Source organism: Gadus chalcogrammus, chromosome 11, assembly GCF_026213295.1.
Source record: "Gadus chalcogrammus isolate NIFS_2021 chromosome 11, NIFS_Gcha_1.0, whole genome shotgun sequence".
Lineage (NCBI taxonomy): Eukaryota > Metazoa > Chordata > Actinopteri > Gadiformes > Gadidae > Gadus > Gadus chalcogrammus.
In genome coordinates, this window is record NC_079422.1 from 9,651,297 (window position 1) to 9,677,771 (window position 26,475).

Here is a 26,475-nt window from a genome sequence, read left to right on the forward strand (position 1 = left end):
GGTTATTTTATACTTTTCTTCTTTTACCTTGTCCCCCCCCCCCCCCTTCCCCTTCCTTTCTGCCTACCGCTACATTCACAGCTCCAGTCTCTGATTGGTCAGAAAGAAAAAAAAAATACTCTTCAGTAAAATTGTGCTTTGAGAGATCCATCGGAAAAAAAGGATCCGGTCCGGACGAGCCGCAGGACTCTGGTCCCTTCCTACCCAGAGTCCGCTCCGGTGGAACCCCGGATCCGACCCGTTGCAGCCCAGGATCCAGTCCGGTGGTTTGAGTGTGCCACCACTGGCTAAGGCGGCTCCATGGCTACGTGATTCCCAAGGTTTCCCCCGGCTCCCCCGATAGTGAGGTGTGGAGATGTGGTACAGAAGAACAGGGGCGACAGACGCTAAACGGTAAATTATCGGTGGTGAGAGTGCGGTTGAGAGTGGAGAGGTCCCAGGTTCCCCCCCCCCGCCCCGAGACGCCTCGCTCCCTTGACGGGGGAAATACTCGTTGGCATTCAGGTGATCCCTGTGAAGACTCAGTGAGGCGGCGCCATCTGAGCAGAGCTGTCAAGGTCACACCCGTCTTCAGCTGACTCACTGCTCCAGCTTATTGGAAGGCTGCATCTGAATCATCCTAAATACAGATTATACGTTTCCCTTGGATGCCACATCAGTCTGGCTCCGTTCTTTTGAACCCGCCTCTAAGGAGCTTTCAGAAGGATGAGTGTGTGACGTTGGGAATGTTCTCAACGGTGGGAATGTACAAAAACCAAAAGTGTCTGTGGGGGTGGGAGTAGTTGAACTCAGTGTCGGGCTACAAAGTACGAGGGTTCCTAACAGGCAAAAGGCGGCGTGGCGAGGAGGTGGTGGGGTTGTGGAGCGGGGGGGCGGGTGGGAGCGGAGGAGGGGTAGGGTACCGGAGAACACGACCGGCTCAAAAGTCCTGGTCGGAGAGCTGGTCCTCAGCGGAGGCCTTCTCCGGGATGACCTGCAGGCCGCGGCCGTTCCTGGACTCGGAGGAGCCGGAGGAGACGCGGGGGTGGCCGTGGCCTCCCTTGCTGAGGCTGGAGGTCAGGGCGGCGTAGTGGATCTGCTTCAGGTTCTCCTGCACCTCGTTCCGGGCGTGCTTCAGCAGGTCCGCCTGGCCCTGCAGAGGTCAAAAGGTCATGAGGTCATAGGGGTCGACACGGAAATGGATGTGGTTACATCTCATTCTGAGACGAATGTCGATTACCAAATTTCCTGTTGGTCATGAATGAAGCGTTATCTTCAGTTATCTCTTGCTTTCATCCAAAGCAACTTATTGAATGTCGTTAAGAGATTTGAGCGCAAACTAGAAAATGTTGGCAAAAAGTAAACTGCCCTAACCAGGCGGCCAGGCCGTCCTGCCCGCCGTAGGTGTGTAGCGCTACGTGTGGAAGTGTAATTTGAGGTGTGACTATGTATTTTGTCATTTGAGGCGCGTAATCAAGGTGTATACTTTGCCCTTACCTTGATCCCTTGAGTGTTTGTCTTGTGACTCGCTGAATAAAGGAGATTGTATCTAATCAGCACAGACACATCCCATACTGCATTTAGATCACCTAATAAACAAGCCCCACCCAGACTTGACATCCCATGGAGGGACCCTTAGTAGTCCCCAGGTCAGGTGGTATTCCAGCGGCCTTGATCAGCAGTGGAGGGACCAATGCCCAGCAGCCTGATCAATTATGCAGCCGTACCACACACTGTCAAGAAGCCACGCCGTTTCCCCTGGGTGCCTTGGTTAAATTACCGCTCGGGCTGTAGGGCTGTACCTGGGAGGTGGTCTTAATCAACACCCTCTGAAAAACTTTGGCATACATACGCCGCACAAGGTCATGGATAATTAGCTCTGGGGGTTGTGGATGCAGTGGAGTTGTTAATGAAAGGTACGGTAAACAAACCAAAACAAATAGAGCAGTTAGCTTGGCAAACGTCCCTGGCAGCAAGAAGGCCCTTTGTCGGAAACCTGAAATAAATCCAGGAATTTATTACTGAAATGACACGTCCTTCTACAAAGTGGGCAGTTAATTATTCATTAGTGTCTCCTTTGTTGTGGATTGAATTGAAGTGGACATGTTGTTGCCGTGTTTTAAAGTTGCCCTGTTTTCTATTCAAACTTTTTTTGTTGAAGAGGTTATGTCCGTGGTAAAGTAGGCCAGAGAGAGAGGGGAAAAGCTTGCAGTTACTCCAAATAATAGACATGGGAGTCATTATGGCCTTTCCAGGCACATAAGTAGTATGCACAAACATAATAGGTCGATGTGCAATAGAGGAAAATCGCCTCCAAGAGGAACTGTAGTGTTATTAAAAGAAGGAAATATGTTGGCTTGATGTGCTTGGCACAGGATGGAAAGAGTGATTTATCTGGCATGTCCACTTTGACACGGAATGCCTCAACTTCAGTGTTCTTTCAGAGACAAACTGTCCACCGTCCGATCCGCCTCATTCTTACATCCATTTCTTCTCATATCATTCTAAGATGAGATACATGAAAGTCATCTTGTTTTACGAATGGACCTAGACCTTTTATCAACATTTAGCGACGCTACATTACATTTGCTTTCACCACAGTAATACTTGAACTCCCCTTTCACTAGGGGTGGGAAACTCTTGGCACCTCACGATTCGATTCCCATTATGAGGTCAACGATTCTATTCTGAAGCGATTATTGATGCAACAATTTTTTTATGCACATTTCCATATGTGATTTTCAAAGATACAGTATATAGATACATCTGGGTTTCCTACTCAAGAGTTTTCTAATCATTTCCTACTTTTGTGATGATTATTAAAGACATTAACAGATTAATTAACTTACCTAATATGTGCATGTCATATGTTATGAAAGCTTTTGTCACAAATATGACTTTCTATGAACAATGCAATAATCAAAGCAGCTTGCATTATAAGACAATATGGAAGCATGCAAAAAATAGATTTCAGTTTTATTTTCTTTCTAATCTTTAATTTCTATGTCATTAAAGGAAAAGCTGCTCTTGAATTAGAAGGAGTTCTTGTGTCTGGCTTTGAGTTTGCGCGCATGCCTTGCGTAGGCTGAATCGCAATCGTGACAAATCAGATTGGCCAAAACACACTGAAGATAAATAAAATAATATTAAAATTACAAAAAATATCCCTCTCTGGCGAACAGAATGTTGCAGCAGGCAAAAATGAATAAATAAATATATTATCTTTTTTTCTTTTTTTTTCAGATTATTAATTTATCTGCATCGAGACAGAATCGTTCTAGCGAGAATCGCGATGCATCGAAGAATCAAATATTTTTCCCACCCCTACCTTTCACTACGAATGTAAATTGTGTTCATTATGAAGTAAGGGGGCGGAGGTAAGTGCTATGTTTCTAGGAAAGTGTGTGATGAAACCTCTGTTAACATGGAGGGGGTGCCGCCGGCTGGCAGGGGGCCGCTTCCCGTACCTTCAGGATGGTGATGTTCCAGGTGAAGCTCTCCACCGCCTTGTGGAGCTTCCTCCCTTTCAGACCCTCCTTCACCGCCAGCTCCTGGAGGTTCTCGTGGAACTCCATCGCTGCAGGAGGGAGAGGAGGAGAGGGAGGAGGAGTGGAGGGGAGGGAGGTGTCACGGAAGAGTTGGTTGGGGAGCGGGAAGAAGGGTTGGTGGGGATGGAGGTTGGATGATGGGGGGAGGGGGGGTGAGAGAAGGAGGTGGGGAGCGGGAGGAAGAGTTGGAGGAGAGGAAAGAAGGAAGGGGAAGAAGATCAGAGGAGCTTCTGCAATGTTCCACTATGGACGGTCGTGTCCTTCTGCACAAGGTTAACCTGAGGCTTGTTCTCTGCTGAAAAGGGATAAAGTATTGAAGGAGTTGCAATAAGAGGAAAGCAAAGACACATACAAAAAAACAAAGGTCAGAGGAAAGGAAAGGACTCCATAAGCAGAGAGAAATTAAAGAGAGGGAAAAGAGGGAAAAGAGAGAAAGAGGCAGTGGAGTGTGGTGGTTTGGGCAGACAGACACGCTGGTCCTGGGCGGTGGATGAGCTTCAAGATCGCAGACAGCGGAGGGATTTGTCCCTCGATGAGCTTGCCCCCCCTCCTGTCCACTGTTTATTCCTCTTCCATTATTGCTGCATCAGTTTCTCTTTTCCATCATCTCTCTCTCCCCTGATTTCTTTCTCCCTCTCCATCAAATGCTGGCTCTCTTTCCCTTAATTTCTCTCTTCCTCTCCATTTCTCTCCCTCTCTCTCTTACCCATTCCCTCCGGGGAGACAGAGCTCCCCTCCGTTTGTTACCCCTCTCTCTTTATCCCTTTCCTCCCTCTCCATCGCTTCCCCATCTCTCCTTCTCTCAATTTCTCCCTTTCTCTCCATTTCTCCCTCCCCTCCGACCTCCCTCCCTCTCTTTCTGTTCCTCCCCTTGTCTCTTGCATGACTGAGCTTATGTTAGGATGTGCGGTGAGGTCAGGCAGGTTATTATTGAAGTGCGGTTTAAACACCGCAACAGAACAGGAGATAAACCACACTGAGAAACACTAAGGGGGCTAGGTACACATGCATCTTATGTGCAGACCAAGGGCATGCAAAACCGCAGCATTTAGGTCACATTTGGGTCAGGCCATGCCCACTCATGTTGCTGATGACGTTGTCTTGGCAACGGGAGAGAGAGGCTTGGGGAAAGAGAGAGAGAGATGGAGAAGGAGAGACTACACACACATCCTACTCGTACACATAGAAAGATGGATGCTTTCTCCGAGACGGCGGGTTCCTCGGCTTCTATGGAACCATGACAAAGTGAGAACCCCTTCTGAGCCAAGAAAAGTGAGCGGTTATTGGAGAAGCAAAGAGGCGGGAAAATAAGATGCATCGCAGCTGTCGTTTTACATCATCAGGTGCTAAACAGCAACGGCGCCTGATGACACACACCCGTGGTTTTATTTTCTCCCCTAGCTATTTCAGCAAAAACAAATCCAATGCCCTGGAGCAGTGTGTTCACGCTTAATGCACCCTAAGCATGACTGTACTGGAGACAGACCGGCACAAACAAAAACACACAGGCACCCTCCCAGCAAAGGGTTACCTAGCAACATGTGATGGAGTCTGGCGGGCAGAGGGGACCGCTCATTGTGAGAAAAGCTGGTCGCTAAAGGCGCCAGACAGCCGCTGCACCATGAAGCCGCCTGACAGCCCTGTGATGGATCTGCGCTAGCGAAGAAACGGACCAGAGACCGATGACCGCTCTCATCCGCCCAGCCGCAGGAAAATAAACCTCACCCCTGAGGTGAGTGACACCACCATGGGGAGATCAACAAGTAACCGTCATTGGACTGCCAAGCTTCAGTGGAGTCCAGGACGGGGGCCAGCGAGAGTCAACGAGGAAGCAAGACCGTGTCAGGAGAAGGGCTCATGACAGTATGGTCAGACTCCTGCAATGCAAGGAACCACTGTATTGGTCCCCTGATGCAGTAGAAAGGGTTTGGCAGAAGTATTAGGTTAGAGATTAGGTTATGGTATCAGGTTATTGATGGTTAAGTTAAATTATTTGGTTTTAAGTTGAGATATTAGGATAGAGGTGGTCCAGTTATGGCATGAGGTTTTAAGAATAGGTTAGAGATGGTTTAGGTAAAGTATTAGGTTGGAGAAGGTTACATTTATGTATGTGTGTTTGATATGGGCATGTGTTTGCGAATGGTTTGGTGGAGGTTATACATACTGAGGTTTGAAAAGGGCTAGTGCTAGGCTAGCCATGTAATGTGGCTGAAATTCGCCTGCAATGTCAGTTCATATTAACGCTAATGTCCGTAACTCAGGCGTGCTCGAGAAAACATAAGCACAACAGTCTTCTTCATTACCAATTGTGTATGCATCATTTCTGTGCAAAAAACAATAAAGAGTTTCGGAAACCAAAATAATACATATTTGTAGTGTTAACACAGGATTCAGAGCGCCCAATATGGCCACAGCGGCAGCCGAAACACATTGAAGTGCTGAGCGGCATCTGTGTGTTGCTCTTCTTGTTAGTCTGCTGTGAAGGTGCAACCATCCAACTGTGATGAATGCCAATGGAGCCACAGTGAGATCCAGGAACAGAGAACACACTGTGTGTGTGTGTGTGTGTGTGTGTGTGTGTGTGTGTGTGTGTGTGTGTGTGTGTGTGTGTGTGTGTGTGTGTGTGTGTGTGTGTGTGTGTGTGTGTGTGTGTGTGTGTGTGTGTGTGTGTGTGTGTGTGTGTGTGTGTGTGTGTGTGTGTTTCCCGGCTAGCTCTGTTGACTCATAAATAACACACACCACAAGAGCTGGCTCTTCCTAAGCAGTCTGATGGATATTCACGGTTATTCGCTGCGGGCATGGCTTCCGTAACCTTCCACTGGCTGGGTAAGGGTCACACGACTCAGAAAACAACATGCTGTTCTGAGTTTAAACTCATGTATAACTCAAGTAAAAAACATATTTTGCGTTACTTGCGACACATAAACACACACACACACACACACACACACACACACACACACACTAAATCAATGCTCAAGTAAATCAATGTTCAAGTGTATTAGTCTGCCATGTTGTGGCCTACTTTCCAACAGTTGCCTTTTGAATTGGTCGAGCTGATTTCAGATTACAAATGAATATGTCTCTTTGTACGACAACAATTTATCATGCATCATTTTCATATTGTCTCCTGAACCCTGTTTAAAATGGCCCATATTGAGAAGTTATTCATCAAGCCATTTATACAAGTCGACATGTACAGCATAATAGATCGTTGGCTCTTTTGAAAAACAACAGCTAGTTGGCTCTAGTTGACTAATGAAGCATTCAAGAGAGAAAAATCCACTTCATCAAACAATATCTTCCTCACCATATGTTTCTGGGAACACTGTATATAGAGCTGTGTTTTCTATAGATGGCATATTAGATGGCATATTTCAAAGACATGTAATCAGCATGTTTGACCTTGTCTACTAACGAAATCACCTCATTGTTGTGATGACATCACCAAATCCAAGGAGCCTGACATAACATTCCAACCAATAAAAACAGAGCTGTCTCCCAACGGAACCCTACACTGCTCCCCGCCCTTACACCGATGGTTTTTATCTGGAAATACGTAATTACAGCGAAATTCAAGGGTGTTGTGTTTGGTCCGCCCCTCCCCTCTAGGTGCTCAACGTCTTCAGCGGAGATCTGGGAAGTGTATGAACACCATAATGAATAGAAATGACGGTGCAATATTGCCCGGTGCTCTTGGTTTTTACAGAATACAGCGCACCTAACTCCCCTCCGCCATGGGACAGGACAATGAACCCCATGAATATTTGATACGTTATCCATCTGTAAAGCCAATAAAACCCAGCCCCGGCAATAATGGCCGTCTTTGTTTTATTCATTCAGTTCGTCCCTCCTGCCTCCGCACTCCCAGAGGGCCTTCTGGATTAACCTTGTGTAACACTGGACTGGGAAGGAGCGGATAATGTACGTATGTACATTACAGTACATACATACATACATTATCCGCTCCTTCCCAGTCTACACGTACGTGTAGGCTATGTACGTACGTACATATGTACAAATCTACATATGTATGTACATATGTATGTATGTACATATGTATGTATGTATGTACATATGTATGCATGTACATATGTATGTATGTGTGTGTGTGTGTGTGTATATGTTACTAGACAGTCTAAAAGGCCACTCCAACAGTAAGGTGTGGTTCTGTAGCTCCTTCCCTCCTAATAATTCAGGCCTGGATTATCCTAATCTCCGACCCCATTAAATATGACACATTGTGACAGGCCAGAAAGAAGGCCAATTTCAACAGACATCCCCACAGTTGGGTGGAGGAAACCAGGCATTAAATACTGATCCTTCAAGCTTAGCATATCTGGCCTCACCAGAGGGAACTAAAACAAGATAATTGAACATGGATCTTCAGATTAAAAAACTTTTCAGTTCCTCTCTACATAAACTTCTTCTTTCATGAATAAAAAAAAGATATGGTAAGAAAACAAAGCCCGCCATGCATCAGGGATTATAAAGGTCAAGGAAATACAAAACACACGATAGCTGAGTTGAAAGTAGGGTTTTTCTTAAACCACACCATCCCGCAAAGATTTACAAACCTCATGCATTCAAAACAGCCCAGAGATGAATCCCCTCGCAACAGCATTTTTTAAGTTCATAAGAAGGAATCAATCATAAACTAGAGACGTTGCCGCATTTTGCGAAGAAAATGTGTTTGGCTGCGTAAGGCAACTCGTGGGCGCAATATTCTGTGAGCGTGCCGACATGCTAATGCCAGCGAGGCTAATGAGCGAGCGCGCAGAGTTTCATGTCCCCGGGCTGCTTTGAAGTGGACTGTGTGTGTTTCAGGCTGTCAACAATATCGACGTGCTCCATTACTAATCGATCAATCATGATATACACAGATATGATGTCTAGTGGGAAACCAACCACTACAAACACAAAGAAGTGAGGGTCCTAAAGAGCTGTATCAGAGACCCCGATTAGGACTTCCTGGAAATCTCCTCGTCGCGGAGCGTACAAGATGTCAGGATCAGAAAAGGAGAGCGTGGCATTGATATAATCCAGGGGTGCCCAACCAGTCGATCGCGGTCTACCAGTAGATCGCCGACAGATCCCAAGTCGATCGCGAGGGGTGAAGAAAAAAAAAAAAAATTTTTTTTTTTTTTTTTTAATAAAATTAAATTTGCGCGGGACATATACGCGCGGTAGCGCATGTGCTGTTAACAGCAGTTGAAAGCCGTCAACAGTAGTTACACACTCCTAAACGTTGGCATGGCTGAGGGGAAACAAGCTAAGACCTACCATTTTCACCCTGAGTGGGAGGAAGATTATTGATTATCGTTGAGAAGGTGCCGTGCGCAGACGGAATGAAACCCCCACTGAAGTCCGTAGGTTCACGATACAACCCCCCCCCCCCCCTCCTCCCCATCAACAATTGTTCTCTACCCCCCCCCCCCCCCCCCGCTTGAAGGTAGGTTTGCTGGTAGATCTCGGGAGGTTGGCTACTTGAAAAGTAGATCTTGGGTCAAAAAAGGTTGGGCACCCCTGATATAATCCATCTGAATCAAATCCTAGCCTTCTAGAAAGGATTTCGGGGAAACATACACCCGGATTCTTGTGAATAATTCTCTTTCATTCATGTCCAAGAGAGAGGGAGACTAACACATGAATAAGAGAGAGTGAATGAGTGGGTAAGTATGCGTGCGTGGCTGCGTGCGTTCAGGTTATCTTGTAGTTGGCTGCATGAGAACAAGGGGAGAGCTAGCATAGATCGGACCGCCGTCTGCGGCCCCCTTTCATCTCGCCTCACCGGCCCCCTAGATGTTACCTCCACCCACCCTGCTCTTCAGACCTCTGCACAACACACAATCCATTTTAATTAGGAGGACGGGTGCCAAATCAAACACACCCCGACAAAGAGAGGAAGCACCGGCTGATATACATGAACATGAAGGGGATGTTAATACGTGGACCACACTGAGGGGAGCGCTATAATCAGCGGTGTCTTTGCTGAGCCGACACCATTCAGACACACTGCACTCTGGCCTCGGGGCGGCGATGAACAAGTATGTATTGTATAGTATTATTTTTCGGATTTGTTGTCCACATGTGCTGTCACGGCGTCTTACCCGCTTTTTGAGTCTGCAGGATTCTCTCGTGGACGGCTTCCGAGTTCTCCAGGAGAGTCCTGCTCGTTTGGATCATCTGGATAAAGAGAGAGAGATAGAGATAGAGAGAGACCCACATGAATACTTTTTCCATCTGCGTGCAACTGCTTCCCCCTGACCACAACTCCTCTCCCCAGCGCGACGGGGCTGGATGTTCAGCTGGTGACCCAGGAAGGAGGCTGAACAACAGGCTGTTATTACGGACGCGCGGCCGGGCCAGGCAGCTGGGCCGCGTTTGGTAAATTGGAGGGAAGGACGACTCAGGAAGGAGACAAGTTATTCTCATCCGGACGCGTCGACTGCTTTTTATTAAAGAGGCCAGCCACACACACACACACACACACACACACACACACACACACACACACACACACACACACACACACACACACACACACACACACACACACACACACACACACACACACACACACACACACACACACACACACACACACACACACACACACACACACCAGAAGGGCAGAGAACCATTTGAAAGCGTATCATTTAAGGGCCATGAGCAGTTAGCCCGTGTGGTTGATACGACGTGATATAAGGCGCTGCGACTGATTAACATGCGGACGATTATGCAGTGGAGCAGTGCCTGCACAGATTCTACACAGCAGGGGGTCTTGGTGAACAGATTCAAATATTCAATTCCAAGGCGTTCAGAAACGCCCCTCAAACTAGAAATAAAAGACTGATCTCGACAATCAATGATGACGAACAGACGATTCAGGGGCTTCAAAAAAAAATCATCACACTACATCGGTCATAGTGGTGGTCTAGGCTGAATTACACTCCAGCAGTGTGGCTCGGTCCACACAGTTTAACGTCATAGGGCGACATACAGCCTGTCACGCTACATTCTCCGGTTAGTTTGTGATAGAAACTAGTGGAGGACGTTTGCATATTTGTTTGTGTGTACAACACATCGTGGTCACATCATAAAGATTGGCCAGAGTTGTGTGACTTTTTGCACATGCTCAGAATCACGTGTTCTCAAGAAGATATACAAGCACCGGCGTAGAGACCAATGAGGAAGTAGGATTCACCTTTGAGGAGATTGAGCCCTGGGCAGAAGACATCCCCTCTATGCGGGTGGTCTTAGGTAGTGCCACAGCGATGGTCATTACCACAGTACATTGAGCTGGGTGAATTCTTTGATTTAATTAATTCATTTTTCAGTAAAAATGCAATTGAATTGCATTTTTACTGTCCGACGGTTAGTGAAATTGCTGAACCTCAAAATAAGAGATTTATGAAAGTTCCAGACTATGCAGATCCGCCTTAAAGTGTCAGTGAACTCACTGTTTCAAATGGGATTCAAACACAATTTAAGAAACGCATTTTGGACTGAGAGTTCTGGGAAGGAGGGGCCATGTTACAATCCAAAAAGACAGTTTACTAGATAAAGTCATGAAAAGACTGCGTTCAAAATCTGTTTTTGAAGCAGAGCAGAACGTTCATATTTTGGGAGACCGACAAAAACATAGTTTTTACTTCTGTTTTCGCTAAATTAGTTGTCATCCGTGCCTGTTTTCCGATACCAGGTGTTGGTAATGGAATCCTCGTCTCAAATCGCAGCCCCTCTCCGCGTTATAGCAGTGTTTATATCATATAATCACAAGATGAGCAACTTGTCACACAAAGCGATGTTACATTTTATAGGCGACCTACAACGCAAGATGTCACATTCATGATAATGAACTACGAGGGCACTAAAATACGTAATAGTTTACAAGTAATACATGTAAGAATTGTAAATTCATGTAACCACAGCACAGATGAAATAAGCGAAGAGGGGGTGCGACTTCAGACGGGGATTCCATTTTCGGCACGACACTGCCATCTTTAAATAGTAGCATCAGCGTTCAGACAACAATAGTGATTGATTATTGAACACTTCAGGATCAGCGCGCAAGAACACGCCGTGGACCTTGACAGAGGTGGATATGCTCCTTTCTGTAGCCCTGTCTGTTTATGTGTCGCCTGCTATGCGACGCGCCCACGTTGAAGAAGTAATTTTATTCGACCCGCCCATGTTGAAGAGCTGCTTTTTTAGATGGAACCACGACGTGCCTGGAACCAAACCAAGTCGTGCTGCGCTAAGTCTTGGCGAGTTGAGATGATACTGTCGGTGGAAAAGCGGCATAAGCACCTGCAGAAAAGCAGGTAACTTTGGCAGCATCATTTTCTTCAGTTCTTTCTTATCATTGTCCTTTACATTACACGTTACATATAACATAGCAAAATATATGCTCCCCATTTATCCAGTAGAAAAAAAGGGGTTCATTAGTTGCTTCAAACGATGGAGCATATATTTTGGTCTTCGTAGAAATCTAGGTTTGAATCGAAAATTGTCCATTAGCTTGAAAGAAATCGAGATTTGTGCCCAGGCCAAACTTTCCAGAATGTAAGCGCTCCATTACCGTCCCACAGGCTTCCCCTCACTCTATTGTTTATGATTAATCAGGTTTCAGTGGAGTTAATGGATTACTCTGTGTGCTGTCAGCAACTGACCTCTCCATTAAACAATATCATCAGCCTTTCCTTTTGTCTCTAAGTGCCCCTGGATATTTGCTCTAGCACGTATCGGTCTTATATTAAGCCTTTAAAAAACGAATTTCTTAGTACCCCATACAGACAACCAGTTGGGTTTACAGAGTCTTATAAGAGACTCTTCTCCAAAGGGCATTCGTTTGACTTACTTTAATTCTGACTTAATTTAGATGGGATGAGGTAGAATCCATTTTCTTTTTAATTTCCGGCAGCACACCATGTAAAAGACCTCTAAGTGCACATCCTCAGAGAAACTAAGGGTGTAATAAAGGCTACAACAAGGCAAGCTGGTATCTTTACTTTACTCTGAGCTAATGGCTCACTGTGATAAAAGGCTTTGCATTACTGGTGCTCTTCTGAGGTGGGAGACTTAAGGAAAATATTGTCCAGCAATGTTAGGAGGAGGACCAGGGGGTTGTCAGCCATCCCGGCCAAAAACGGTCACACCTGTTATCACCCAGGAGCAACCGGACTCTAACCAACAGGTTCAGGGACCCGTCTCTCCCCCCAGGCAACATAATGAGACTGCTTAACTGTTGACACATCGTCACACCTGTACCCTTCACACACACACACACCGGCTCTGTTACCCATCTGTCGCTTTACTAGAAAGGATACGACGAGATAAGTTGCGTATCTGTGGTGTTGTCGCATCACAGGTGGCCTGCTAATCCAATGTGTGTTTGTAGACAAATTATAGTCTTCAACAGGGGCTAGGCCACTGGAACTCTGCATCACATTGGCTAATGGAAAATAAAAGCTAACGCAGGGAACCCCTCTTCTGAACGTACAATGATGAATTTGGAATTAAACAACTGGGTATCACCAATTTACAGATATCTCTACGTATCGCTTTCAATAATACTCCCAACCAAATGTAAACATAACTAAACAGCATAATGCACGTTGCTATTTAAGTAACAATATGTGTACATATTCTCATTATTTCTTTGTAACGATTGAAATATGTTAATTCAACGTTTATTTCCATTTTTTTTTACGGTTTGTTCTGATTACTGGTTTGCTTTGTTGAGGAAGCCTGGGAATCATGCATTGAATTTGCAATCTGTGCCTGCTGTTGTTGAGTTAATGTGCACATGACAAAATATTTGACGCTAGCACCAGCCTAAGGGGGGGGAGGGGGGGGCATGTTGCCTGGCAACTAGACGGTTTCCGGTACCATTCTTTGGTCCTCACGGCCGGTATCAAAATGCCCTTGAGGAAGGCCCTAAACTCCCGACTGCTCCAAACAAGCTGGCAGAGCTGGTGTGTGTGTATGAGTGTATAAAATATATAAAACACACACACACACACACACACACACACACACACACACACACACACACACACACACACACACACACACACACACACACACACACACACACACACACACACACACACACAGTTTTAAAGCGGTCCCATTCATACAGTCATAGTCAGACCAAAGTTGTCTGATCGACTTCAGAGAGAGGATAAATACTAAATATACGTTTAAAAATAGATGCATCTTAGTGCCTTCAGACCTCCCGGCCGTGACTCAGCTGCTCAGCCTTCTGTTTGCATTAGTGTAGGGAGGGAACGGGGCTGCGGAGGAGTTCAGCATGTCCCTGCAGCACAGGGTCGGGCCGGGCCAGCAGGCCAGTCCGTCTCTTTACGTGACGACAGGGAGCGGGTCACACAGGTAGTAAAAGATGTGCAACCTTGATCTTCACAGATTGAAATCTTCAATGGGAAGACACCAAGCCGACGTGGACTTCAGTCGGACCGCTGGGTCGGGGGGGATTGTGTCGGGAAGATTGTGCATTTGCATCAGCGGGACATTCCACTGGGAGGACAGGGCTGCTGACTGAGGGGTACCGCAGCATTGGGGGGAAAAAAGCCCATTGGTTGTGCAATGTTTTTTTTTGTGGGGCTGGCGGTTTGATTCAGTCTTCTGTGTGTAATTTGCTGCGTTATGTACTTCTTTCAATAAATGTCCCTTGTTTGAAATGTCTTTTGTTTGATATCCACTTTGTGTAATGGCATTGGCATTATCCAATCATTATTTCTTCTAAGTAGAGCACATTATAGGCCGTAAGTCTAGAAGTAAACATAATATCTGGATAAACATTCCAATTCCAACTCTTCTTTTCACTCAAACCCTTCTGCAGTCTCTTAGGTGTTGATTGTTGATGTGTTACATGAATGACCGTCTATATTAAGGTATACAAGTCTAATAGTAGCCTAGATTATCTGTGAAATTGAATGCAGAAAACATGAACGGACGTTTACATCTTTACATGGAGAAAGGTTCTATTGTTGGTAAAGGCATTCAGCGGAGGTACTGCGCCTACAGACAGCTGGGGAGACCTTGAGAAGACGGTTGATTCGGTTTTTTCAAGCATTTAAACAACACACAAGTCCAAAAATTAGGCATCATCGAGACAAATATATATCAACAAATCCTATATGATCAGTCGATGATAGATCTGGCCTGACGAATCAGTAGAAGGTGGGGGGGCACCTTGGCCTGACGAATCAGTAGAAGGTGGGGGGGCATGAAAACACTTAAGTCTAGTTGACGACCTGACTCATACCGTATGTAGATCAATCAGCACATGACTTATGCTCTCGTTCTTGTCACCTTAGGTTCATCCACACGTTCACATACACTACCTTTACATCAAACTGTTTGTTATACGGCCTCATTTACAAGACTTTTTTAACCAAATAAACTTAAAATGTATTTTGGATACATGCGCCTACCAGGTAGGATGGTGACATTGGGGATCGAACCAGGTGCCTTTCAGTTAGGAGTGAATCAGCCTAAACACTAGACTATCTTCGCCTACTACGTCTAGGACTACGATACTTTTAAACATGGAATATTCTTGATAGGATATTCAGTGTCTGCAAACCCAGTGCTCTCCTGTCTATCCCTGGAAGGATCTCTACCTCACTCTGGCTTTTGGGGAGATTTTCTCTTTCTCGCTTGAGTACTTGGTGTGAGGGGGCGTCATCTAACGTGTTCTAGTGTGAAGCCCGCTAGGACTGTAACTGGAATAAAGGGCTCTAAAATATACTTGAGTCGATTTTTATGAACCCAGGGAATTGCAATTAAACAACACCCTACCACTAAGTAACAGAAGAGGTCCCTGTGTGTATTTATAGTAACCCCTGTAGTCTTTCCGTTATTTCCTTCCTCTAAATTTCCTCATGTATTATTATTTGGTCAACACGAAAGGAGGGATCTTCTTTTAAACTGGATTATCCTGAGCAATCACCACTGGCGTCCACAACTTGCAAAAACTGCAGCACAGACGCAAAGCGCAGTGCTGCTTTTAGACTGAATAAGGCTCACCAGGATGAAACGCATTGGAGTGTTGTTTGCATCTAAAACGAGGCTATGCATGCAGCATCGGCAATGTGTTGTCAGACGTGTTGCCCACCCAGTGTGTCCCCCCTCCCCCACCAGGTCACATTTTTTTTACAGCGGGATTTACTTTGCTGCGTGCTGACGTTTCCACCGCAGCTGCACTTCCCCGGCCGGCGGGGCTGTCGTGCGCATGGTAATTATATCCCTGAAGGTGGGGGGAAGAAATTACCGCCTGGCTGGCACACGCTGCATCTTAAAATGTATTTAAAGGGGTCGAACAGAGGCGAGTGGGCGGACTACGCTACACCTCCGCGGACAAGAGGATAAGTGTGTTCGCCGGCCACATTAGCGGGCATTAAACAAGGTCGGAGCCGTTTGCCTGGTGTGGATTTTAACTGAATACGTCGAGTAACAAGGCCCGTTCTTTATCGTGGGAGTTGACTTAATTGAATAGGAATTCACAGGAGGACAGTTTTATGCCTTATTATTATAACATTCAGGCTCTTTTCAACAGAGGACCAAGCAGGCTTTAGTGGCTAATCAAACCATTAAACAATGACAAATCTAAACCCGGCTGAGCACGCCACTGTGGTTACAGTTTGGGAATTTTTCAGTTGATAATATTTTTTTTGGGACGTTTCTCTTTCTTTTCAGCACTCGTTGAAACAGTTCAGAAATTGGACCATATTGTCCAATACTGACATTGGACTAGTTTTGTGGTCGTTAACTCCGAATGCCGAAAGGGCATTGGGAGCCAGAGCAGGCCCATCCTCAGACCGGCTTACGATCACAGATCCCCTGTGACTCCAGGTGGCTCTCTCACCGCGTCGCTCCAGCCATTACCTACAGCCCTTATGTTGTTTGGTCATCAGTCTTCAGAGTCTCTAGTCTCTTTATCTGATAGCCAACCTCCCCCCATGCACGTCCTCGCCCCGCCATGGCTATGAGCCTCTCAAGCCAGCCCAGCCCACCCTTCGTTTATTTGATTTAGTTCCCTAAACGCCTATCATTTTCCCCTTTTCCCTTCCTCGAACTGCCCAGCACTCTTTCCATCAGGGCCGATTATCCCTCTGTCCATTCTGAGTCTGAGTGGAGTCGTGGGTGTGGGGCAGGGGGGGGGGTCGTGCTGGTGGTGCTGATGGCACCTTGGGCACCTTAACCGTTCTCCGCTTGCCAAGTCTCGTCAGCCTCCGCCCATTACGAGATGCTCCCTCTGCATGCCGATCGAGCGCTGCCATGACAGTAAAAGCTATACTGCTACACAGCAACACTAAATAAATCATAACTTGGCAAGTCCATAATCGTAGTCGTGCATGGGCTTTTTTTCTCACAGCATATTCCCAGCAGGGAGTCGCGTTAAGACTAGGGGAAAAATATAAATGACAATTGTATTTTGTCATTAGTTAATGATAGTTATAGAGGCGCAATACTTCTCTAATACCACTTTTCATAGTGGCAATGCTCCGCAAGACATTTTCTGGGCTCCACTGCGCATAAAATATCTGTTTGTATCTCCACACCCCAAATTACTTTTCAGAATCAGATATCCGTGGACTGGCATTAACAGCCCATTAGAGGAGCGACTATTAATGGAATGCTAATGGCTTAACAGTCAGCGCAACCTCTGACCTTTCTGATGTGTTGCAAACGACAGCCTCTCTATGAAGGGTGTTCTTGCTTTTGTTCTACTCTGCGACTCGCTAATGTGCCCGATATTCAGCAACAGCTGGGATTCAAACAAGTGTGTCAGGCGTGTGTGAGGTTACTGAATATTCAGGAGACCCCGCACTGCTATGCAAAAGTGTGACGCAACTCTACAACCGTCTAAAGAAGCACCATACATTGAGAACACATTCAATCCTGTTGAGATGCCATGGAGTGAGGTCTTGGTTCTTCAGTATTTACCAGATCTCTAAGGATGTGTTATAGTAGTTAAATTGCTATCGGCAAGAGCAAAGGTTAAAACATGCTCAAAGCTGCTAAGTCTTCCACATTAGTTATGATATTCTCCACAGTTTGGCTTGTGTTGAACGTCACGCTGAATAACAATAGAGCGAGAGCACAGACAGTGAGCAGGGACAGAGAGATCGCTGCTGTTCTCTGCGCTGTTGGAATCTTGTTGAAATTAATATAGTAGAACATTGTCTGTATCTAAACAGTTTAACATATCCTGATATTCAATTCTGTTGACATGGACAATCTTTGCATGCGTCTCCTCTTTATTGTTCATCTCCTCTCATCTAGTTGTTTTTTTGGGGGGGGATTTCCACATCAAACCTTATGAAAGCAATAACAGTGGCCATGCTCAAAGGAACAATGTGGGAGAATCAATAGGAGGGAACAGGATGTGCCATGGATAATGGCTTTGGATCCCAGCAGCCCCGGTGACATGTTACATAACTCCAGCCCATGGTGAACATTGATTTTATTTATTTATTTACATAACACAGCTTCATATGGCCTAGAACTGCTGTACCCTTCCTCTCTATGTGCACACACGGTTTCGGCTATTAATCAAGCAAAGAGTTTTATCCCAGCACCTAAAGCCATCTCCAAGCCAATGATGCACAGCCAAAGCCGTCAATCAAAACACCTGGAACAAAGAGGCTTTTATTTTGACGTTATCTTTTGCTGCCTGTTGGCCAGCCACAGCTAACACGTGAAGCATGCCAATGTTAGCCAAGTCATTAAATCGGTGACTGGTTAACCGTTGTTGTACTATTTTGCTATCAGGGAGCAAATGTGAACACCAATGTAAAGACTGAAAGTGGTCGGGGACAAGGCACACAAGGCATTTCCAGAACAATCACCACAAAACAAACATCCAAAGCACTCAGCCCAGAGGTCCCAAGCAGGAGTGCCGCGGTGCAAGACTAGGCTAACCGTGAACCGGAATGCACGCTTTGATGTGCATTACTACCAATTCATTACTTCACATGATGAACGTTCCAGGTCCATCTCAATGCATACAAATAATGCTATTGCTTTTGATTTTTACCTTTGACTGTATCTATATGAAGCTTTTCTGTGTGTTTAAAATATATACATTATCATTATTATTATTAATTATGATACTGTCGTGTTTATAAAAAGGTCTACTTTAACCCCATAGTGGTTACTTTCGTGGGCTACTCACCAGTTCATAGGTGGTGACCACCTTCTTGAGGACCTCAGGGGGCACGCCTTGGGCCTCAAGGTTGGGGTACTGGTCACCGAGGTCGAACAGCAGCAGGGGGCTACCGTCGGGGCCCATGAGCCTGGGGCAGAGTGCCAGGATGCACTGCTTCAGGTTGGCCACCGCTGACAGGCCGCACAGCTCCTTGAAGGGCACGATGGCGTTCTGGGGGCGGAGGTGGACAGACAGAGAGAGAGAGAAGACTGTGGGCAAGGATCAGGCATACAGCACCATAAAGGGGAATGTACCACCTCTGATGCACGTTACATCAAAGCTAGCTTTGTATAATTACTTTTATTGAATAGATATATTATATATATAAAAATGAAAAATCGGAAAACTGTTGTTTGCTGATTCCTATAGACCTCTGAAGAATAAGTCCCGGCGCCGAGGCTCGTGGTTCCATCTGTCAAATCTCTATGGGAATTAACATGGTTTTTTTTAATGATCGTACATAACATACTCTGTAGGTGGCGAAGAAGTAAAAGCCGCTCATTCAAAAACCCAAGTTATGTCCCATAGACATTTGACCGATGAAACTTATGTAACCAAGACTCAAGACTCTACTTTCAGTCTTTATTGTAGTGACTCCAATTGAAAGCACGCAGTCACTGCTCTCAGCCTCAGCAAGTCCAGTACTCTGGGTGAAAGTGTCTGCGACGATGACAAGATGTAAATGGAACTCAACATGACGCCGCCAAAAAGGAGGACACCAGAAGCCTCCGCCACAGAGCCCGACTCAAAGAGAACGGTGTTCGCTTACTTCGACCGGGGGCCCTGAAATGTAAATCGGTCAGATCTTATCACTGCTTCCTAGGCTTATTATTTCTGACAGCCTTCATCTGCACTCCTGAGCGGGAGCCTGGTGTACCTCTGCTGTAGCGAGCAGGGCATGCCTGGGCATCCCCGCCAAAGGGATAAAGATAGATGTATGTATATATATATATAAATATATACACATCGTGTTGGACAAGACAGGAGCGCTGCCGTCAGCAGGGTACATCCTTGATATCCCCCATGAACCCAAGTCTTCAACAAAGGGACATCGATGCCGAGGCTACAGTTCTGTTACTGTTGGCTGTGAGCATCATCTCTGTACACGTACATACTGCACACATGACCACAAGAAGGACTTTTCTGTGGTAACAGGGTTTAGGTTACATGTTGGATGTCATGATGTGGGGAAGATTGCTTAAGGCAGCTTTGGAAGCTAGGTAATTAGAACTACACATAAAACTACCAGAAACACAATTCTATTTTATAGGGGGAATACTAAGCGTACACTGACTCCTTAACTTTGAAGGAGATATATATTTTCCTTTTGGAAAATACATGTGCTGGATTTATATGTAGTATGGTAGTTTTTTAAAGAATTAAAACTTGTAGCACAAGTACAGAAGACATTGGCAAGAGTATTATTAAGTATATGCAGCACCCATATTGTAACATTGGTTAAAATGTTAAGATTCAGATGCTCCATTGAACTCCACTATCATGAAAACACAACACTAGCACTGACAAAAATAGCCGTGCAGTACTATCAGAGGAAGTGCTTGTGAGAGGAAACGCTTGTTATCTGTGGTAACTTTCGGCACTCGAAAACACACCTGCATATACAATATACTTGCACTGCAAAGCAACCCCTCCAACACTCTCACACTCATTCCTTCACTATCAATCTCTCTTAAACACCCTCTCCTCCCTCAAACACACACACACAAAGTCAGAAAGAGAGACACACACATAAACAGACATGCACACACACAGAGGAAGACACACCGACCTTCCTTGGGGTCTAATCATAAGCGTTTCATAAACAAAAGTATTGGGACGGAGAGAAAGGAGGGACGTGTGTGTGTGTGTGTGTGTGTGTGTGTGTGTGTGTGTGTGTGTGTGTGTGTGTGTGTGTGTGTGTGTGTGTGTGTGTGTGTGTGTGTGTGTGTGTGTGTGTGTGTGTGTGTGTGTGTGTGTGTGTGTGTCTCAGTTCCTTTCTACATGAACTTCCCTTTTCATACTTGAAAACATGGTGAGAAAACAAAGCCCGCCCAGAGATCATAAAGGTCAAGGAAATACACCACAAACGTTAGCCGATCTGAGGAGTTGAAAGCAGGGTTTTTCTAAAACTAGACAAACCTTAAAGGAATACATACAGCGCCATGCATCTGAAACAGCCGTGAGATTAATCCCCTCGCGACAAACTTTTAGTCACATTTTTAGTGATGCGACCCACAAGAGCGTGTGTCTGGCCCCATTACCTGATCTAGCTTCAAATATTAAAGCATGGAGATGAATGCGGTCGAAGCCTCTGAATAACTAGAACCGGCTTTAATAGAAGCCCCGTCTTGCCAGCTCGGCAGTGGGCTTTGAAGTCCCCCAGCAGACGGTCCTGTGTGTTGCACAACACACAGGGATTAGATCACATCTGATTTGAATCAGGCCCAGTGGCTTTGTTTTGCTGCTGCCAAACCAACCCTTTTCTCCTATGACGCTCCAGAGCCTTTGTGGAGGACCTGGTTATGATCTACAGGAGACTTTGGGGTCTGAGGTTTGTATTCTTTTTTTTAGTCCTATTGATGAAAAACATTGTCTTGTAAACAAATATTGCAACGCATAAACCGCAACTGTATGATTCATGGTGACCCGGATTACTATTTTCAATGCCCTTTGTATTAACCAGGGGCTTTAAACCATAGTGTCTTACAGCAAATACTTTCTTTTATACCCTGATCTGGGGGAATACTCGATTTTGATTGGCTGCAGGGTGTGCATTAACCCCTGATATACGGACACCTCTTAAGTAATTCCAGTCAAATTGTCTGTTCAGCCTTCAAAACGAGAGCTGGTAAATTGTGAAAAATGCATTAAACTGTAATCAGAAAACGCGGTTATAAGCTATAGACCTTATAGTATCTGTGGTATAAAGGCTGGAACGAATTTCAAATGATAAATATGTATACTTCATGTTGAAAGTATAGACCGTCGAGATTCCCATTGAAACGAATGGCGCGGTGATTCGGTCTTCATAACGGGAGCTGGTCAATGGTGAAAAATTAATTAAACTGATCAGACAATGCGGTTATGCTTGACCCTAGAGTACCGTATTTGTGGTATAAAGGCTTGGACGAATTTCGAATTATAAATATGTGCAATCGATAACGTTAGCTCTCTGGCTCATAGCTGAACAGACTAAAATACCTCCCGTTGCTAAATCGTAGCTAAAGTCTGTCCTATTAACTTGAGGAGTGAACAACGTTTCCATTGCATAAGAACCTTACAGGAGGGTAATGATTGTTCCAGGTATTAGTCAAACCCTCAGGCGTTACCAGGGAAACAAAGTTATGGCTTTTGAAAAACTTTATATTTGGATTGCACAACGCATGGTAAATTAATGGTCTTAATTTATCTTCTTTGGCAAGTGACCATGGTATAAGCGGAATAATGCACTTTGAGGTATCAATTATCAGGAATTAATGGACGTATAAGGCCTCCGCGTAGTCCATTAATTCCGGATAATAGACACCTCGTCGGGCATTATCCCTTACTTATGAGCAGGTAGGGGTAATGCATCTTGCTCTCGGAATGTCTACACTCTACAGGAACATTGTACACTGGGGTATGAACCCAGAACTTGTTGGATATGGATGTGAGATGAACATAAAATACCCTGACCTTTGCGTTGTGTTAAAACCATGACATGGTTAAGGAGCACTTGGCAGTAGCGCTCTTACCTGCATGTTTTCCCGGAGGTCCGTGGCCTCCCTCAACGGAACCATGGCCGTCTTGAAGACGTCATCCAGGGCCTTGATCAACAGCACCCGCATGCTTGCGTACTCCCTGCTCCGCTTAGCCTTGCGAACCGACAGCCCCCGCTTGTGGGGCTTGCCACCCCCCCGTCGGTTGGTGATGGCCACGTGGACGAACAGCCAGGCGTGGGGCAGCAACTCCCCGGTGAGAGACTGCAGCGGTATGTGCCGGAAGCCCGGCTGAAGACACTCAAAGGGGATGGTGTACTGGCCGATGAACTCGTCACCGATGTAGTCGTCGTCCAGCACTACAAAGCGCACCATGGCCAGCTCCGGCAGGTTGATCTGGAACTCAAAGCTCTCGTCGAACAGCGGGTTCTCCCCGTTCTGGGTGACCGTCTTAGTCCTCTGTTCGGCACAGTCCGCAGGTATACCGTGGATCTCCACGTACACGTAGGGGTCCACCACGTCTCCCTTGGCCCCGGAGCCTTTGGGCTTTGGGAAGTTCTGTCCGCTGATGATCTTGATGTGCAGCAGCTGTGGGGACACGCCAGGAACAGAGTCTTTGGTGTTGGCGCTGAAGTAGGACACCTGTTCCCTCATGATGGCCGGGCGCAGCACGTAGCCACAGCTTCCGTTCTGTCGGAACCAGCCGATGTTTAGGTCCATCATGAGGCCGGGCGTCTGGTAGTTCATCGCAACGATCTGACAACCGCACTTCCAGAAGTCCTGAGGATTCATGTTGCTCGAGTCGATCCGCATCGGGCTGGGGTAAACGCGCGCCAGATACTTTTTGTTGTAATTCACGAAATCGCCTGGAAATTCACTCGCACAACGGCTCGCTAAGACCTCGTTGAAGGAGCACAGCTCCCAGGGCCTCTGGTTCTGAAAGGACGTCGGGAAGTCTTTGAACTCCACCGATTTACACAGGGTCACCAGGTCGGAGAGGTCCTTGGAGAGCTGGAACTTCTTGGGCGCGGGAGTCTGCTGTTCCCCAGACTCGATGGTCATCCGCTGGGACATCTCCGCACCCTCGTCCTCATCCGTCACCTCACCCTCTGAACCGGTGACGTTTGTGCCGAGCTTCTTGCCCTTCAGCAGGATTCGACCTTTCATTTCAAAGGGCGAGGGGAGGTAGAGCTCCTCGGGTTTTGGAGGGTCGAGGTAGAGCTTGTCACCCAGGATCTTTTTCAGGTGCTGGAACATGACCCTCTGCTGCTTCAGGGAACAGTGATTTTCGAGACACAGTAATAGCGGGAACTCTGACGCCACAAAAGCGTACTTGTTAATGATGTCGATGACGGTGCGGAAAACGATCTGCGAGGTCATGGTGTGTCCGGTGTAAATGACCGGTTCGTTGTCGGGCCCGTCCCACACGTCCAACTCTACGCTGCGGCAGCCCATCTTAAGGGCCCGGATGTACCCTGTGATGTCCGAGGGCCCCCTGAACTGATCCTCGATCAGGTACGTGTTGTGCGAGGCGTTGATGTAATAGTGAGACAGTGGCTGGTTCATGTCTTGGCACACTGTCTTTTGTTCGGGGTCAAAGATATGGCACTCCGGCGACATAAGGTAGTTGGTGAAGCCATCCAGGGAAAGCCAGCCTTTGAGCTGGCCCTCTCGGGACGGTTCGTAGCTCTGTATCACCTCCAGGCTTGTCTCTTCGCTCACTTGAGCCATGCCCTGCTCGGCCTCGAGGAAAATCATCAAGTCCTTGGTGTCCAGAAACTCTTTGTTGCTGGAAAACTGAACAAAGAGGAAATAGATTTCTGGTCGGGTGCAGAGGTCATGAAACACTTCAATGAACTCCTCTTTGGTCACGTCAGGGCCTGTTTTGTCCTTAGCTTTGTGGAACTCCTTGAATTTCAACTCTATCTTTACATTTTTTAGTCCCGGGTTTAGATTTTTCACCAGTTGCACCGCTGCACATATGTTCACCTGCTTACTGTTGTGGACGTCGGTCTCATCGAAGAGTTCCCCGAGCCAAGAGGAGCGCATGCTGTTCTGGATACTCTCAATCATGTTCAAGGTGTGCTTCCCGTAAGAGATCAGATACCTCAGACCCGTCACCCAGATGTTCGCTACGTCGGCGGAATTCGCGACCAGGTCCAGCGACTCATAGCTCTCACCGTAGATGATCGAGAAGGCGCAGTCCTCCGATATCTGATCGTAGCTGCCATTGGTCCTGAACGTGTCCGTGTTCTTGCCCGTCCGCACCTCCTTGACGGACTTGACGTCAATCTTGGCCTTCTCCGACTCCTTCTTCGAGGGCTCCCACCTCAGCGACTGCATGTCGGCGTCGAGCAGGAAGTAGCGGTGGTAGACGCGGGAGTTGGAGCGCACCTTCTTCAGCTCCGAGCCATCCACCATGGCGTTGATGCAGTCGCTGGCACTGCTGATCTTCTTCTCCGTGGGCATGCTGCTGAAGGACACCGTCTTCTTCCTCTCTTTGCGCTGCCGCGAGCCATCCTGCAAGGGTGGTGAAAGGGAGAGGAATTATTACAGTTTTGTGTTTGTTTTATTGTTAATATTCAAAAAAAAATTGATACATTTCCTTAAGAAGCAGGTATAGGTTAGGCATGTTGCTCAAGGATCAGCGGAGAGCAAACCTTCGAACCACTACACTATCTGGCTCCCCACTCTATATTCTGGTTTGAATGGTCAAGTTAATAACATGCTTTTATTGCGTTAATAATATGCCCTATATACTGACAATAATGATGCTGTTAGGGAAGAGAAGTTGACAACAATGGCAACCACTCAAAATATTTATATGCTTATTGGTTTGTTCCCTAGTTAGACTTCCTCTAATACTAGTAGAAATATCCCCTAAAACGGATCTCACGATAAAAAAAAGTCTGAAAGGTCTGGGAACAGAATCTGCATGAACTAACACCAAACTTAATTCAACCGTTGACCCAAGGGGGTTATTTCATCATCATAGCTCTATACTTTGAAAGCATTACTGGTTTTGTGCCTGAGCATCACTGGAGACTTTTCCCTTTTATCCCTGCATCTAAGTACACAGGGGCCAGGGACGATCAGCCTTTACTTGATTTAATTGAAAAAATAACCACACAATTTTGCAGAAGTCAGCTCTCTTAAGCCCAGTGCGCTTTGTGTGCTTAACCCTGCACAAATCCCCCCCCCCAAACTCATCTCATCTTGCTGAATGGAGGTGGCCTTAAACATGGGTCCTGCAAGGAATTCACTGGGGCAGACGGGATTACTGTGCTCAAACAACAATGTATTACACAACGGAATTTTTGTTTTTAGGTTTTCCATTTATGAATGCTAATCCCTGTCCCGGAAAGTCTAAAATGTTAACCCAATTACCCCCATTGTTAGCAAACATCAAACAAATGTGAACCTCTCAATCAGTTCTTCTGCTTTGTTACACATGTTTTAATTGTCACTGCACTCAATGTTTTATTGGCAGCATTAAAATTGAAGAACATTTTGCAGGTGCTTGATTATTAAAGAATGATGGAATAGAGCACACCGCCTGACGTGACATCCCTCATGTCGCTGAACAATTACAGCTGCTTGGTTTGATATATTGACATATTGTTCAGCCGTTTCAGTTTCCTATAGAGTTTCCTCACCCTGGAGGTTTATCTTACAAAACCTCCGCTCAGTAACTGTTTGTCGTCGTTACCATTTATTGTAAAAATAAACAGAGTTCGGACAGTGACATTTTATAGATGCGTTAAGCAAATGTCCTGCTTACACAATGTACTGTCTCCAGTTCTGATATTCTTGTACAACAAGAAGCCCCTGGACTTCCAAAATGTTCCATTAAGTATACTGGTTATTAAATTCCTCGGATTAGTTTCTGTCAAACTCAATACTTTTGGCATTAGTGTGGTATAGGGGCTGTTGCTTGTGTTATTTGGGTTAGGAGTTATTAGAAGTAGCCTTTATAAGTAAGATTAGGTGTTCATTCAAGGACAGAGCC

At 46.0% G+C, this 26,475-nt stretch overlaps 1 protein-coding gene across 1 annotated transcript in view; it reads right to left on the reverse strand.

Moving 5' to 3' along the window:
- Window positions 1-863: 863 nt before the first annotated feature.
- The window catches only part of LOC130392548 (inactive phospholipase C-like protein 2), a 45,605-nt gene continuing 19,993 nt past the window's right edge, over window positions 864-26,475 (reverse strand). Inside the window, exons 2-6 of the mRNA XM_056603095.1 lie at window positions 22,503-24,986; window positions 18,736-18,939; window positions 9,638-9,713; window positions 3,447-3,556; window positions 864-1,132 (exon numbers count right to left, since the gene is read on the reverse strand). Coding sequence (XP_056459070.1) covers window positions 920-1,132; window positions 3,447-3,556; window positions 9,638-9,713; window positions 18,736-18,939; window positions 22,503-24,986 — 3,087 coding nt within the window. The 3' untranslated portion in view covers window positions 864-919. The remainder of the gene's footprint in view (window positions 1,133-3,446; window positions 3,557-9,637; window positions 9,714-18,735; window positions 18,940-22,502; window positions 24,987-26,475) is intronic.